Here is a 15845-nt window from a genome sequence, read left to right on the forward strand (position 1 = left end):
AAATGTGCTTCCGAATTATTATATAATGTTCCCCTTCGAACTCATGGTGAGTAGGAGTTCACTATTTCACAATTCATACAACGGGCTTTAGCCCCATCTCTTCCGATGTTTCCAAAACTAGTTTTTTTACATAGGTCTTTAGTTAACGGATCCGCAATGTTCTTTTCGGACTTAACATAGTCTAGTGATATCACCCCTTCAGACGGCTTTATGCCTCAGACGGATGTGTCTCTTCTTCCCATTATAGGCATGGTTGTGAGCAACAGCAATAGCAGCTTGCGAATCACAATGAAGTGCAACTGAAGGAGCTGGCTTCCCCCACAGCGGAATATCTGCAAGCATGTTCCTCAACCATTCTGCCTCATGACCTACCAATTCAAGAGCAATAAACTCAGATTCCATAGTAGACATAGCAGTACAAGATTGCTTACAAGATTTCCAGGATACAGCTCCATCACCAAGGGTGAAGACATAGCCACTAGTGGAGTTAACTTCATCATTATCGGATACCCAGTTGGCATCACAAAAACCTTCCAAAACTCCAGAAAATTTGGAGTAGTGCAAATCCCAATCCGCAGTAACCCTTAAGGTACCTAAGAAACCTCCTAAGAGCAATCTAATGATCACTGCTTGGGTTATGAGTGTACCTGCTCAACCTACTAACATAATAAGCAATGTCAGGTCTAGTGTAGTTCATTAGAAACATAACACTACCAATAATTCGAGCATACTCAAATTGATTAACTGGATCACCATTATTTTTCTTTAGGTGGAAACTTGGGTCATATGGAGTCTTAACTGGATCGACATTAAATGAGTCAAACTTTTTAAGAAGCTTTTCAACATAGTGTGACTGATTAAGACAGATGCCTTTTGGAGTCCTTTTGATTTTTACTCCCAAAATCACATCTGACTCACCCATGTCTTTCATTTCAAAATTCGAACTCAAAAACTGTTTTGTCTCATTTACTCGATCCAAGTCAGTCCCAAAAATCAACATATCATCCACATAAAGACAAATAATTACACAACCATGACTATCATGCTTAAAATAAACACAAGAGTCACCTTCATTAACATGAAAACCATTACCAGTCATAGTCTTATCAAATTTGTCATGTCATTGCTTTGGAGCTTGCTTGAGCCCATACAATGACTTGACTAACTTACAAACCTTGTTCTCTTGGCCTGGAACAACAAACCCTTCAGGTTGGACCATATAAATCTCCTCATCCAAGTCACCATTCAAAAACGCAGTTTTGACATCCATTTGATGAACAACAAGATAAAAAATGCAAGCAAGAGCAATTAAAGTCCTAATGGTTGCAATTTTAGTAACAGGGGAGTAAGTATCAAAATAATCAATGCCAAACTTTTGAGTAAAACCCCTCACTACTATCCTTGCCTTATACTTGTCTATGGATCCATCGGCCTTTAATTTTTTCCGAAAGATCCATTTACAAGTAATGGGCTTACAACCTCTAGGAAGTTCAACCAATTCCCAAGTGTTATTATTGAGAATTGATTGTAATTCACTATCAATTGCTTCTTTCCAAAAAACAACATCAACTGACCTCATTGCCTCATCATAGGTTCTCGGATCATCTTCCAAAACAAATATATGCACAAAATCATCATCAATTAAGGAAGATTCAGATAAATAGGAAGTAATAAAATCAGGACCAAAACTGTTTTCCTTTCTTGCCCTTTTGCTTCTCCTTGGCTCCAAAACAGAATCATCGTTAGTAATAGGTAAACTAACAGAACTACTAGCATGTAATCCACTATCATTAGAAGGAGACATTTTCAAAGGAAAAATGTTGTCAAAGAACTCAGCATCTCTCGCTTCAATGATATGGCCACCTGCATAAGAGTCGTTAGCACCTTTAACAAAGAAACGATAAGCTGCACTTTGATAAGCATAAGCAATAAAAATAGCATCAACAGTTTTGGGACCAATTTTATCCCTCTTGAAACTAGGTATGCCTACTTTTGCTAGGCACCCCCACACTTTCAAGTATTTCAGATTTGGCGCTCGACCCTTCCATATTTCGTATGGAGTCTTGTCAAGCTTCTTGTGAGGAACCCTGTTCAAAACATGACAAGCAGAAAGAATAGCCTCCCCCCACATGTTATTAGGAAGCCCATAACTAATAAGCATAGAATTCATCATATTCTTTAAAGTTCTATTTTTCCTTTCAGCTATACCGTTTTGTTCGGGTGAATAGGGAGCTGTTGTCTAATGAACAATGCCAAGTTGCTCACAAAAAGCCTTAAGAGTGTCAGGGCTGTACTCACCACCCCTGTCACTCCTAACCATCTTAATCTTTTTGTCCAATTGGTTTTCTACCTCAGCTTTATATTTGAGGAACATTTCCTCAGCTTCGTCCTTAGACCTGAGAAGATAAACCATACAAAAACGTGAGCAATCATCAAAAGTAATGTAATACTTTTTACCCCCTCTACTTTCGTGATTGTTAAAATCACCCAAGTCACTATGAACAAGCTCTAGTACTTCAGTCTGTCTATCTACTGATTTAAATGGCTTCTTTGTAAATTTGGCTTCAACACAAATTTGACATTTCGAAAAATCAGTATTGGAAAAACTTGGAATCAAATTTAAGTTTTTAAGCCTTTTAATAGAATCAATATTAACGTGACCTAATCTAGCATGCCATAAATCAATAGACTCAGCAATATAAGTATAAGAAGTACTAGCATTCTTATTCATAGTGTCAATTTTAACATCAAGAGTAAAAAGCCCCCCATTACAAAAGCCCTTTCCCACAAATTCCCCATTGCGAGTAAGAACTAATCTATCAGAATCAAATTAAAAGAGAGCTTCAGTCCAGCTTTCATGAGTAAACTGCCAGAAATTAAATTCCTGCGCATTTCTGGAACATGCAAAACATTAGTCAGAGTAAGCAATTTTCCAGAAGTGAGAGTGAGAACGATCTTCCCTTTTCCTTGGATAGAAGCAGAAGCTGAGTTGCCCATGAAAACATTTTCACCTTCAACCTTGTCATAGGTAGTGAACATGTCCTTGTTGGCGCAGATGTGTCTGGTAGCTCCAGTGTCAACAATCCACTCAGCAGCATTACCTGTAAAGTTAGCTTCTAAAACAACAGCAACAATAACGTCAGAATCCTCAATAAGATTTGCTTGACTTTGCCCATTGTTCTTCTTCTTGACCCTGCAATCCTTAGCCTTATGACCAGTCAAACCACACTCAAAACAAGTACCCTTAAACTTGTACTTCTGAACCTTCCCTTTAGGCTTAAGAGAACTGTTATTGGCTTTGGACTGGTTGTTGTGTTTGGGTTCAACAAGATTGGCTTTGGCAGAGGAAGAGGAAGGAAAAACAGAAGGGGTTTTGTCTTTGATACGGTTTTCCTCCTCAATTTTGAGGTGAACAGCAAGCTCCTCTAAGGTTAGGTCTTTCTTTTTGTGCATGAGTTGGTTACGAAAATCCTTCCAAGAGGGAGGGAGTTTCTCAATCAGAACAATAGCAAGGGTAGTATCACAAATAGACAGACATTCAGGAGCCATATTAATACAAACACTCTCATAAGCATGAATCTGATCAATAATAGGCTTATCATCAACAACTTGAAAACTTAACCACTTACTAACACAATAACGTTTAGTACCAGCATCATCAGTCCCATATTTTTTCTCTAAAGCATCCCAAATATCCTTAGCATGATAAAAACCCATATAAATATCCAACAGACTATTTGACATATAATGCAACAACATGCCCTTACAGGTTTTATCATCCTTAGCAAACTTAACATCAGTTTCAGACAAACTATCCTTATCATCAGGTTCAACAATATCATCAAGAACATATGCAACATCAATTTGCTCCAAATAAAAACGCATCCTAACAGCCCAACGTTTATAATTTTTTCCATCTAGAGGTTCTAACTTAGACATATCAGAAATCAGAAACTTGGAAGCCATAATCGTCTTTTAGATTGTTATACTACTAAGTAATAAAACAGAAATAACTTATCTCTTGATGCGTGAACCAAAGTGACAATAGCCGCGTCGTGGAGAACCACTGACCTAAAAGACGATTCCGCGCTACCTCCCGGTGCAGTAGACTAGAAGCGGTCACCCTCCAGGATAAGCACGGCGCCGGAGTTTATGTGCACTCACAAACCCGACTGGAACTCAGAATACTTGCCCAGAAAACAGAACAGAAAAAAACCTGTGTTTAGATAATTTGAGAGAAGATAGATAACTGATTGTGTTGTGTGTTTTTGACTGGAAAAAGCAATGAGTATATATAAGCAGAAGAAGGGAGACATGAAACGTAAAACGAGGGACGAATCTGGCTAAGAAAACGACCAGATTCATTCAACCAGTCAACAACGGAAGCAAGAAACAAGGAATTAATTAGTCAGCTATAATCAAGGGATTAATGACTGACTTAATTTCGTAATCCCAACAGTCAGAAAAGAATATTCCCAACAGACAAAAAAGAATATTCTGTTTAACAAAGAAAAGGAAATAAAATTTCTCCAAAAAGATAACAAGGACCCACGCCCGCGCATCCCGAGCCGGCTCGGCTCGACGCGCGTGTGGAGTAACACTTAACTCCCACTCACTCAACTAAGTAGTGTTAAGACACTACAATATAAAAATAAGAAAAAACCTTTCCCCCCAACCAATGTGGGATTTTTCCCTTTTATTTTTTTTTTCTCTCTCTCTTGTTTTTCCCCAACCCCCTTATTTTATATCAAGAACTTCCAACACCACCTACTTCTTTAATTCATTATACTAAACATGTCTATTACTAATTTTATTTTATTTTATTTTTTAAAGTGGGAAGACAACTGTCCCCCTAGTCCCTACTTAGCTCCGCTACTTCTTATTTAAGTGAGGGGTGAGTTACATAAGCATATGTGACTAAGCGAGGGTAAATTCATTCATTAATAACAAAATGAGTGTTACTTAGTAAAACATGGGCGACGTTTAGTGCCCCTAAATAATTCAGGAGCTTCGTTGTTTGTGGAAAACGTAAAGAAAGAGCGATCCTTTTGGATTCTCTTCTCAATTCTCTCTTCAAAATTCTGGTGTTGATCTGAAAAGGTAAATGCAGAAATTCCACAGACTTCGAACTTTAAAATCCTCAATTTGGAGGTTGGTGGGTATGCCGGAGTTAAAGAAACGAGCTTCAAATACGGTTTCTGCTGTTCAAGACACCTATTTTTCTACCAAGGTTTTTTTTTTCATTCCCTATTAATTAATAATTACTTTTCAATTGGGTGATTAAAATTTTCAATTGGGTATTTCAATATTTTGATAAATTTGCAATTTTGTATTTTATTTTTATGGGTTTTTAAGGATACATTTGAGAGGCACAAGGTGGTGTTTACAGTTGGTACTTCTATAGCATCAGTTGGTACTGCTTGGCTTGGTGAGTAATTTAACTACTTTGCAATTGTAAATTTTATTTATTTATTTATTTTTGGATATTTTTATGTCTGTAATAAGTTTTGAGGATTTATGAGGGAAAAAAAAAAAATTAGGGAGGATGATTGCTTAAATGACTGTAAATTTGTTTTAGTGTTTAGTAAATCACACAAATTTGTTTGTGGCATCATTTGGAACTGAGAAAAGGTTAAGAATTCCAAATTAGCTGTGCAGAAACATGGCATCATTTGTTTGTTTTAGTGTTTGTGCTTCATTGCTTATGTCTTGTTATTTAATCTGTTTCCACTGAACTATTATATTCCAAATTAGCTGTGCAGAAACATGTCATGAATTCAATTATTCAAATATGCAGAATAAGAAGAAATGTTTACTTTAGATGATAGAGTTTACTATTTTAAGCTTTTGAGGCTATATTTTTATTTAAAATCGTTACTAGATAATACTCCCTCCGTCCCCGAAAGAACGACTCTTTTGGGTTGATTTCGCGGGTATTAAGAAAGTTAAATAAAAAGATGTAAAATTATATTGGAAAGATAAATTTACATGGGGTTTGTAAAAAAGTAGAGAGAGAAATTATTAAAAATACATGAAAAAACAAAATTTTATATGGGGAAGTTAATTTTGCACAAATATTGTTGTAAATTGGTGAGTAATTTAATGCAAATGAGTCGATCATTTTGGGACTATAATTTGGCCAAAAAGGGTCGAACTTTTGAGGACAGAGGGAGTAGCTTGAAATAGGTTGCTATCCTTTTGATATCATTATCTATTAAGCTTGGAATCTCTATTGGGCAATCACTTATTTGAATCTTAAGGCTAGAATGTGAGATACTTAAAATTCTCAGCCCTTAGGGTTGTCTTATTCTTGTGGTAATTGGAGTAAAAGTTTAAATTCCTTGAGAACTGGTTTAGTCTCGTTTTAAACAGTCTTGATGTTGCTATCCTATGGTTTTACACATCAATGACTCTGCTGCAAGATATGGGCAAAGTCCTCTAAGTATTGACCTGGAGGTCATGCAAGCTGATTCGCTGAAATAGCGCCCTGCCATAGTATTCTCTCATATGTGAAGGATAGAAGATCCTTAAGCTCTATGGAACTGTTTTTTTTTGGTCATTATATCTTGCTTGTCAGTTTGTTTTGTCAGATACTTTACATCATGAAGGTCCTGGTTCAGCCTGTTATTTGAGAATGGTAACTTGGCCTTCTTGTGTATGCATTAGGGAGTTCTCTTCTTTGATTATTCTCTGTCACACTCTTAGAATATGTTGTCCTTTACCCATGTAGATGATTAGTTGTGAGGATGCTTTACATCTATTCTTGTGCTGTTGTGCTATGAAATGGAATAATTATTACAGAAGTATCTCTATGGTGTCTGGGGTGAGAGCTTATTGTGAAGTACTGGTTGTGTCAATAGAGGTTATGGAGAACTTACAAATAATTTATGTGGCCCTGAGGCAAAATAAGGAGAAGAGACATTAAGACTATGTGCTATTTTGGCTGTAATTTGTTGCTTTCGGCTGAAATGAAATTTCCGTGTTTGTATAAGATGACAGGGGCAGGGTTTTTTTTTTTTTTTTTTTTTTTTTTTTTTTTTTTTTTTTTTTTGGGGGGGGTGGGGGGGTGGAGGAGTCGTTTTTCTTTCATATACAAGTTACATTATTGGCATTCTATGAGTAAATGACGTAAATCTGTAAATGCTACTTAGACTTTTTGGGTCTTATCGTGATCTTGTTAAGTTGCCGGTGTAATTTGTAGCTAGTTTTTCTTAAAAATAATTTAACCTATTAATGTACTTTAATACTTCGTATACTATTTCAATAATCACAAAGAAAATCATAATTCTATTTCGTTCTTAAAGGCATACGAAGTGTTTTTACCTGGAATTTTGTTGTGATGGTGCAGGATACACTTTTCGTCATGTTCATGATACAAGAGTTGATAGAAGACTTGATTCAATTGAACAAGCGGTATGTAATTTTATTTGTAGTTGACTTCACAGAAAACATCATGCACCAAGAAAATTCATGAAAGATGATGTGTTCTATTGTCAATATGTAGATGTATTGAACTTCGAATGAAACATTCATTGTAGTTAAAAGGCTCTGTTATGCTGTGTGCATCATTTTGACTCTTTAATTTTGTCTCTCGTTTCAAAAAGTATGGCCAAACAGCAAATTATACCGAGAATAATTGTTTGAGCACTTTATAGGTTTTATCTTTTTTAATGTTTCGTAAAGAGAAAGACATCATTTTGCTCTTTAATTTAGGTGAGTTGACATGGATCTTTATAAGCTTCACTGGAGATATGTTTTGTTGATATTGTCCTTCCTTTTCCTTGTATTATTGAGGCTGTTTTAGATTTTATTCTGTCTTGTAATGAACAATTACTTATATGGTCTTTTGGACAAATATACTATAATAAATCTTAATGTACACGAGTTGATAATCCCCATCCCCCCTCTCTCTATGCTAAAATCTAATGAAGCTCCTGAAAAGGTGTGAACTGTGTTTTGTCTCAATCAGTAAACTCCAAATACAAAAGGTATCAAAAGTAAAAGAAAAAAGGGTTTCCTGTTTGTTAGCAATAGAAATTTGTCGGCTGAACAACTCTATGATACTACTTGTGCTATATATGATGTGGAGTATATCCTACTCGTAAGCTACATTTTTCTGTCTAATAGTAAGACTAATTTGATCTCCTTGTGGCAGATGAAAAGCACCTACCAATTTGAACGAGAGGAAATTAAGAAGATTGTAGGTTCAGGAAGTTATAGCACTGTCACTTGTGCTGCCACTGCTGGGACAACTCTAGTTATTGGGTACTTTCTTTTATGCCTTCATTGGTGCGGTAGTCAGTAGTTATTTATCTTAAATCATTGCTTTGGGAATAATATGGAAATATTGCTGCGGTTTGTGTTCCGTTATTTCTTATTGTCTTTTATTCTGTTGCTCATACTGACATGTATGCATATGCACACCAATAGCCCTGTGCCCCCAAAGAAGTTCATACTTAGAGAGTTGTGCCACAAATGTGGAACTAGTGAGGGCTTGGAGTTTAGTAGGTAAAATGAGGGCTCATGGAAGATTCTGTTATATCTAGTTTATAATACAAACGGAGGCTTCTTGTAATAGACTAACATTAACAAGGGTAGTTTGGGAATTTTAGTACTTTTAGGTTAGTAGCCCTTATTCCTAACTAAGCCTTAGTATAAATAAGGGATAGTGTATGCATTAGCTATCATGTGAATTGTGAGGAAAAATGTTGAGAGTAGTAACCTCAAGTTACTAGGAGAGTGATAACCTAAAGTTATCAAGAGAGTGATAGCCTTAAGCTATTAATCTATCCTTTTGTACCCAAATTCTGCCATTATTAATCAAAGTATCAAGCTTTTATCTCTTAATTAGCCTTTAAATCAGAAAATACTAAGGCAGTCCATAACACTTCTTCAGTTCAGAGTGTGAAACCATTTCATGAATATTATAATTCTTTGCAGAAGATGTGTTATTTTTTGGCCTTTGAGAGCAATTAGGAAATTTCTAGTCTCCCGTGGTAAAGAAAATAAAACACCATTCATACACCTTTAAGCTGTAGTCCTTGACAGAAATATCGTTCTTATCTCCTAATTATTCCCCAATTCCTCAAATCATTTATCCTTTAGGATATTCTACTATATTGCAAATGCCTATTAAGTCCTCGGTGTTTGAAGCTGTGAATTATGGCTTCTATAAGCTGCATATAAACAATCTGGATGAAACCTACTTCCTTACTACTGCCATAAATTGCGCACATGCTCCCAGGTCTCCATCATATATACATGAAAAGCAGAATAACATGTAGATGCTTTAATGACAAAAAAATTAAAATATATGAGTAGACAAGCTGAAATGTGGGACTATGAACAGAAATATGATTCAGCAACTGTTCCGTCTACTCATATTCAATGATGAGATCACCGAAACCCAAAGTATATTTGCAAATTGCAACAATATAAGCACCTATCAATGTCTATTCAGAATAATATAACTGCCTAGTAGAATCTCCCTGGACCAGTCCCACGCTTCCCTCCAGTTATAAGCTCCAGCCTCACATTTGACATTTCATATTTTTTGAAGTAGCCTTACACATATCATAGACATTTAGGCCATAACATTATCCTATCTCACCGTGATTACAGTGTTGATATCCATGGAGAAGCCTCTGTGACAGGAAAGACTCAGGTTGAGATAGAAGCAATAACTACTGTCTGCAATCTCTGCATTGCTGACCTAACTGCTTGTCTGCAATCTCTGCATTGCTGACCTTACTGCTTATGATACGCTCAAGGCTGCTTTGAAATATCATATGTGAGGTTGGAGCATACCTGGGGGAAAGAGTGGGGACAGGTCGAGAGAGAAGTAATGCTATTCAACTAGGCCCTTGATTGTCTTTTAATTCTACGCTAGCCTCTTTAAGGAGAAGTGTGGCTTTTGAGCCTTGTAGGTCTATCCAATCAGAATTACTTTGATATTTCCCTTCAAAAAGTCAATAATGCTAAAGATTCTACACTTCTACAGTTGAGGGTTTTTTATTTTTATTTTATTTTTTTATATTTATTTTATTATTTAAGTATTTTGTTAGTCCCTTTAAAAGCTCCAACCTGCAGTTTGCTTACTGCTTCCTCATCTTTCTCACTTCAATTCACGTGTAGATATTTTTTGTATGTTTCAACCGTCATTTTTGTATGTTTTTAGTCAAATTATTAGTTAGCTTTTCTTATTATCGATTGCAGGTTTCTTATGATTCTTTTGTTGATGCAGTTATGCCTTGGGATGGAGAGGTGGGAGATGGTACACAACTAGGAAATTCCGGAGGGAACAGATGAAGATGCTAGGACATGTCAAACCCAGAAGATGGAAATTGCATTTCTTAAAAAAGCCTAATCTCCATTTCTTAAAAAAGCCTAATCTCCAGTCCATTAGAATACCATTACTGAGAAACAAATCATCCAAAAGTTCAGTCAAAAGTTCGGAAGCATCACAAAAAGAATCAAAAGACAGAGCAGCTCCTAGTATAGAAGTGCCAAACTCATGCTAAGAATTGTACGTAAACATAGGTATCAATTACATGGGAGTTCATGTTGCCTATACAAATTTTGTAATCTCATTAACAAATAATGCATATATCAATATTGTTGTACCTATCTTTGCTCTTTGTTTCCACATCTTCATCGTGTTTTTTATTCCCGCAGCCCCATTTTGGCCTTTAAGTTGCGTGTGTGTTGAGATTTTTTGAGAGTTTTTCCATCTTTTACTAGTTGTAATTTTTCATAAGTACTCTTGTAAATTAAAATCAGCTTCACAAGTGAGTTCAAAGGTGTTGTAACATAATGAAATCAATTATTCATTGATTTCGGAACCTCTCTTGAAGGATGTTGTGATGAGGATATCGGTCATGATTGTTAGGATAATTATTATGTAGATGTCTAGTAGGTTAGGGTGTTCACTGTACAAAAATGGACTAAGCCCTTGAAATGGTGGCTTAGTCAGGTAAATTAGGTGCCTTTTCTGTCAAACCATTTTCCTATTATTTTTTTCCGGGTTTCAAATGAAGAACGTTCGACGCCTGAATTTCAGCCGTCTTCTGTTCAAGTTTATGTGTTGGTGTTGTGCAACGCTTTCTGGAGTTAGTATAAATGTATTTTTCATTATTTATCAGCAAACTTTATGTGAAACATGTATCAGTAATAGAATAATGTGGCGGCAGGGAAATCCTAACTTCTCTTATACTGTGTGCTTTGATTTGTTAAGAAACTTGGTCCACCATTTCACTTGTAGACAAAAGTCTTATATTGTTTTTTGTATCACATGCTGGATTCTTTTGATGTACAGTTTTTATCTGTCTTACCAGCAGAAATACAAGAATATATGTTGGTTCTTTCAGAAGTGAACGAAAATATTGGTAATGTTCATTACATTTTAATAAAATGACTGACATTCTAAGCTCACTTGCCTTAGTTTTCTTCTTCTTTCAACAAATAATCGGAGTTAGAACAAGGCTAATTTCCAACGAGACTCATGGTCGATTTCTAGCGTTTGCTCCATCTTCTGATGAGGGTATCTGTAAATTGCTGGTGGAGTCACGGGGCTATATCTGCGAGGAGCACACAGTTAGTATGCATACTCTTTGTTCTTGGATTAAAATGTTTCCTTTATGCTTTTCATTGATCTTAGATCATTAATAATGTTGTTGGAGTGATTTAGGTGACAACAAAAGATGGTTATATTCTCAGCTTGCAAAGAATTCCAACCGGCTTGACAAATTATACAACTAGAGGCAGCAGGCCACCAGTGCTTTTGCAGCATGGAGTTTTAATGGTTAGTAAGATAAGCCTCCTGTCTGAATTTAATACTCAAATCGTTTTCAGAAATCCGGAAAAGTTGTCACATTTCTCAATTTGATGGTTTATAATTACATATCTCAGTATGCCAACACTACTTAAGCTAATGGATCAACAATTATAATGAATTTTCTCGACATATCCTTAATATAAAAAGGTTGGGATAATGTGACGACTTATTCTGGATAGAGGGAGCAATAATTTCTTCTGCATTCAATTCCTCCTGCCATTCTTGTGATTGTGTTTGTTGATTGCATTACTTAGCTTGAATTTTCTGTGGTTAGTGAAGTAATGCATTCAACAGAAGCTTGAATATGGTTTACAATTATAATTACGTATCCCAGTATATATGCATATTCTTTTCACTAAATTGACTAATATATGGTTGAAGACTACATGCATTTTCGCCTGCTCAGACTTCATCAACTGCAGGGTTTATGTTCTGCTTTTCTTCTTTCTGTGGTCGTATTTATTACTTTCAGAAATAACTTTATTATTTGGATGTAGGATGGAATCACATGGCTACTTAACCCTCCAGACCAATCCTTGGCATTCATTTTAGCAGATAATGATTTTGATGTTTGGGTTGCTAACTCTCGTGGCACCAAATATAGCCTCGGTCATATGACATTAAGCTCTAGTGACTCGGTAATCTCTTAAACCTGTTGACAAAAATATACAATCTTTCTGTATCATGTATGTATGGTCTACATTCACCCCTCCTCCCCCGGCTCTACTTTCTTAATGATAGAAATCGTAGAAACCTTATGTAGGCATATTGGGATTGGTCATGGGATGAGCTGATGGCATATGATCTTCCAGCAATGGTCCAATATGTATATGATCATTCTGGTAAACAGAAGCTGCATTATGTTGGGCATTCACAGGTAAAATTACTGAATTGTACTGCACTACTGTTGATCGCTATTATTCCTTCTTCCCAGTTTCTTTATAACTCTCAGGAGTATTACGAGTACTTAAGCAGTTTGACTGCAGGGAACATTGATAGCCCTGACCGCCTTTTCCCAGCATAATTTGTTGAACATGGTAAAATCAGCCGGCTTGCTCTGTCCAATTGCTTATCTAAGTCGAATGACTTCCCCGCTTGCTAAAGATGCTGCTGAAAACTTCGTAACTGAAGTAAAGACATATATCCTTTCCTTTTTTTTTTTTTTTTTTTTTTTGAATAGAATAGACTGTTTCTCTCAATTATATACCAAAACTCTGATTATTATTTTCTCTTGGCCACAGTTAATGTACTGGTCTGGACTGCATGAATTCGTACCACGTGGGTGAGAATGCCTTTTCTTCTCTGCTGTACTGAGCTTCAGATCAGCTCTGAATTTTCTCAGCTCCCTGTTTTTGGCATTCTGAATTACATTCCATATTGTTAGGTTTTAGCTAGCATGTAGCAACTGGAAATATCGACATATTTTGTAACTTTGTAATCATCCTCATGACTTCATCATGTAGGATAATATAACACACATCCGTCTAATCATCCTCGTGCTTTAAACATTATTGAAGTATTTTTTATTCTGTTTCTGATTGAGCAGACAGGCAGTAAAGAAGCTTCTAACAGATATATGCAGGAAGCAGGGAATTGACTGCACTGACTTTTTGACGTCTTTTACTGGTATTAAGCATGCAATTTATTCATGAGCTAATCGGTTTTCAAAGCAGGATAAGCACTAACACAAATTTAGGATGATGTAGGTGTAAACTGTTGCCTGAGCACAGCAACGGTTTCTACATTCCTGCAGCATGAACCTCAGCCGACAGCCACCAAAAACATGATCCATTTTTCCCAAAGTATGTGCTTATTGATTAAATCTATTGCTTTCATTATATTAAAGGCCGGGTCATATGAGCCAAGTTGAAGTTGTTCTTACTTCTTAGGCTTGGTTGCTTGACAGTTGACACATTACTTGAACTTAGATTAAGTTTCAGACGAGTTTATACTGAATTGACCTGTAATCGCAGAGCTTTGTTGATCAATCTAGGATAACATAGTAATTCTTGTCTATGAATATGTTATCAGTGGCAAGGGATGGAACAATAGCAAGATATGACTATCTAGACCCGGATAAGAACTTGGAACGTTATGGGCAGACTAAGCCTCCGGAATATGACCTGACAAACATACCAAACAACCTCCCAATGTTCATAGCTCATGGAGGAAGGGACGAGCTTGCTGATGTTGACGATGTTAAGTTCCTGCTGGATAAACTCAAAAATCATGATAAAGACAAGCTGTTCCTTCAGTTTGTTGAAGACTATGCGCATGCTGATTATGTCCTGGCTATGAATGCTAAGGAAATCGTTTATGATCTTCTCATTGATTTCTTCAACAAACACAGTAAATCTTAGCAAGGGAAATATGTGTTATAGTGGATGTATTTGATTTTTTTTTTTTTGGGTGTTTAGAGAGCCACAAGAACGGGGTGAGAATTGACCTCAGGGTCTCTATGAATCAGGAGGGAAACTCTAATCACTTGAGCTATCCCTCACTCTCAGTGGATGTATTTGATCATTCTATATATTTTCTAGTTTGGTAATTTTCTTAGTACAATAGTGCATAGTGGTTTTTTTTTTTTTTTTTTTTTTTTTTTTTTTTTTTGACAACATGCATAGTGGCTTTCTTACATAGCATGTAATATTGTCAATTTTAACTTGAATGTTTAGTTGTTAAATTTGTAGGAGCCTTGATAAAAAATAAAATAGCTGAAAATTTGACCTTAAATTGTGTTTCATGCTTGAAGAATTATAACTCCTCAAATCACCAAGAACTAAATACCCCATGTTTACATATATGTTATTTTCAAATTAACTATGTGCAATTTTGATATATCTTCCTATTATATAACCCAAAGGGGAAACCATGGTGTGCCCCTAAAATTACCTAAATATCCTAAGTAAATTATCATTACACACTACATTAGATTGGGGCAACTTAAATAAATAATTATCCAATAACTTTTATTTAAAAAATGTTACAAAATAATAATATATGCCCATTATAGCTTGTAATTATCTCTTTTATGACCACCTTAAGTATGGTCTTAATAGCATCCTTGTAACCCTCCTTTGTCATTAGTCCACATTAACCCTCCCATCTACATCTCTCTCTAATCTTCTTCCTTTTCCCCTTATTTTATAATACGTTATCAGCACCATACTCTAAACGAAATTATTATATTGATCACTCCGTAAGTATACTATCCAAGAAAAAAAGGTCCAAAGGTATTTATTTTATAATATTAGTTAACACGTATCAAATATTGATGCTAGATATTATATTATCCGTAAGTATGCTAGCAATTTATATTTTATAGCAAATGCTTTCCACCTTCACGTTACAATATGTCAGGTTACAATATGTTTTTTTTTACAAGGTGTTACTCCGTATATATCAAGTATTGATGTTAGGAATTGTTCTATATCATGATGTTAGTTTATGATTATATGCGGTTCTGACATACTAAAGTTCTTAGTTTATGATTATATCATGATGTTAGAATATGCGGCCACTTTCATAGAATTTTTTCACCTTCACCTTATATGCTTCCGAATTATGTTAGTTTATGATTATTAGTTTATGATTATTAGACATCATGATGATATTATTTCTGCTTCATTACGTAGAGGTCGTGATATTAATTTTGCTTCTTAACATATTTTACGAGACATTTTAGTAGTATAACTCATGATATCCCTTTCATATGTGATTAAATCATTGACAGTATTATTATTGTTTTTATGTAGTATATGTTTATTGTATGCTGTTTAATCTTGTATTGTTATTTTGTATAGTGAAAATGTCGAACCTTGCCAAGCTTGAATTTGTGGCCCTTGATATTACCGGAAAGAATTATCTATCATGGGTGTTAGATGCTGAAATACACCTAGATGCTAAAGGCCTTGGTGAAACCATTAAGGAGGCTAATGAGGCAACACTTCAAGATAAGGCTAAAGCCATGATTTTCCTTCGCCATCACCTCCATGAAGGGCTCAAAAATGAA

The 15845-nt window shown here is 35.6% G+C and overlaps 2 protein-coding genes across 2 annotated transcripts; both read left to right on the top strand.

Moving 5' to 3' along the window:
- The first annotated feature begins 4914 nt into the window (after nt 1-4914).
- LOC145558263 (uncharacterized) lies at nt 4915-10645 on the top strand. Its single transcript, XM_081619452.1, has 5 exons — nt 4915-5230; nt 5356-5428; nt 7349-7413; nt 8156-8265; nt 10244-10645. The coding sequence occupies exons 1-5, from the start codon at nt 5105-5107 to the stop codon at nt 10518-10520; spliced, it is 651 nt and encodes a 216-aa protein (XP_081475578.1). The 5' UTR covers nt 4915-5104; the 3' UTR covers nt 10521-10645.
- Nucleotides 10646-11347: 702 nt separating this feature from the next.
- On the top strand, nt 11348-14685 carry LOC145558262 (triacylglycerol lipase 2-like). The gene is made up of 9 exons (XM_081619451.1): nt 11348-11592; nt 11687-11800; nt 12331-12471; nt 12597-12710; nt 12820-12963; nt 13075-13115; nt 13380-13459; nt 13540-13635; nt 13865-14685. Exons 1-9 carry the CDS (start codon nt 11410-11412, stop codon nt 14191-14193), a joined length of 1242 nt encoding a protein of 413 aa, XP_081475577.1. The 5' UTR covers nt 11348-11409; the 3' UTR covers nt 14194-14685.
- The last annotated feature ends 1160 nt before the right edge of the window (nt 14686-15845 follow it).

Source organism: Chenopodium album, chromosome 9, assembly GCF_948465745.1.
Source record: "Chenopodium album chromosome 9, dcCheAlbu1.1, whole genome shotgun sequence".
NCBI lineage: Eukaryota > Viridiplantae > Streptophyta > Magnoliopsida > Caryophyllales > Amaranthaceae > Chenopodium > Chenopodium album.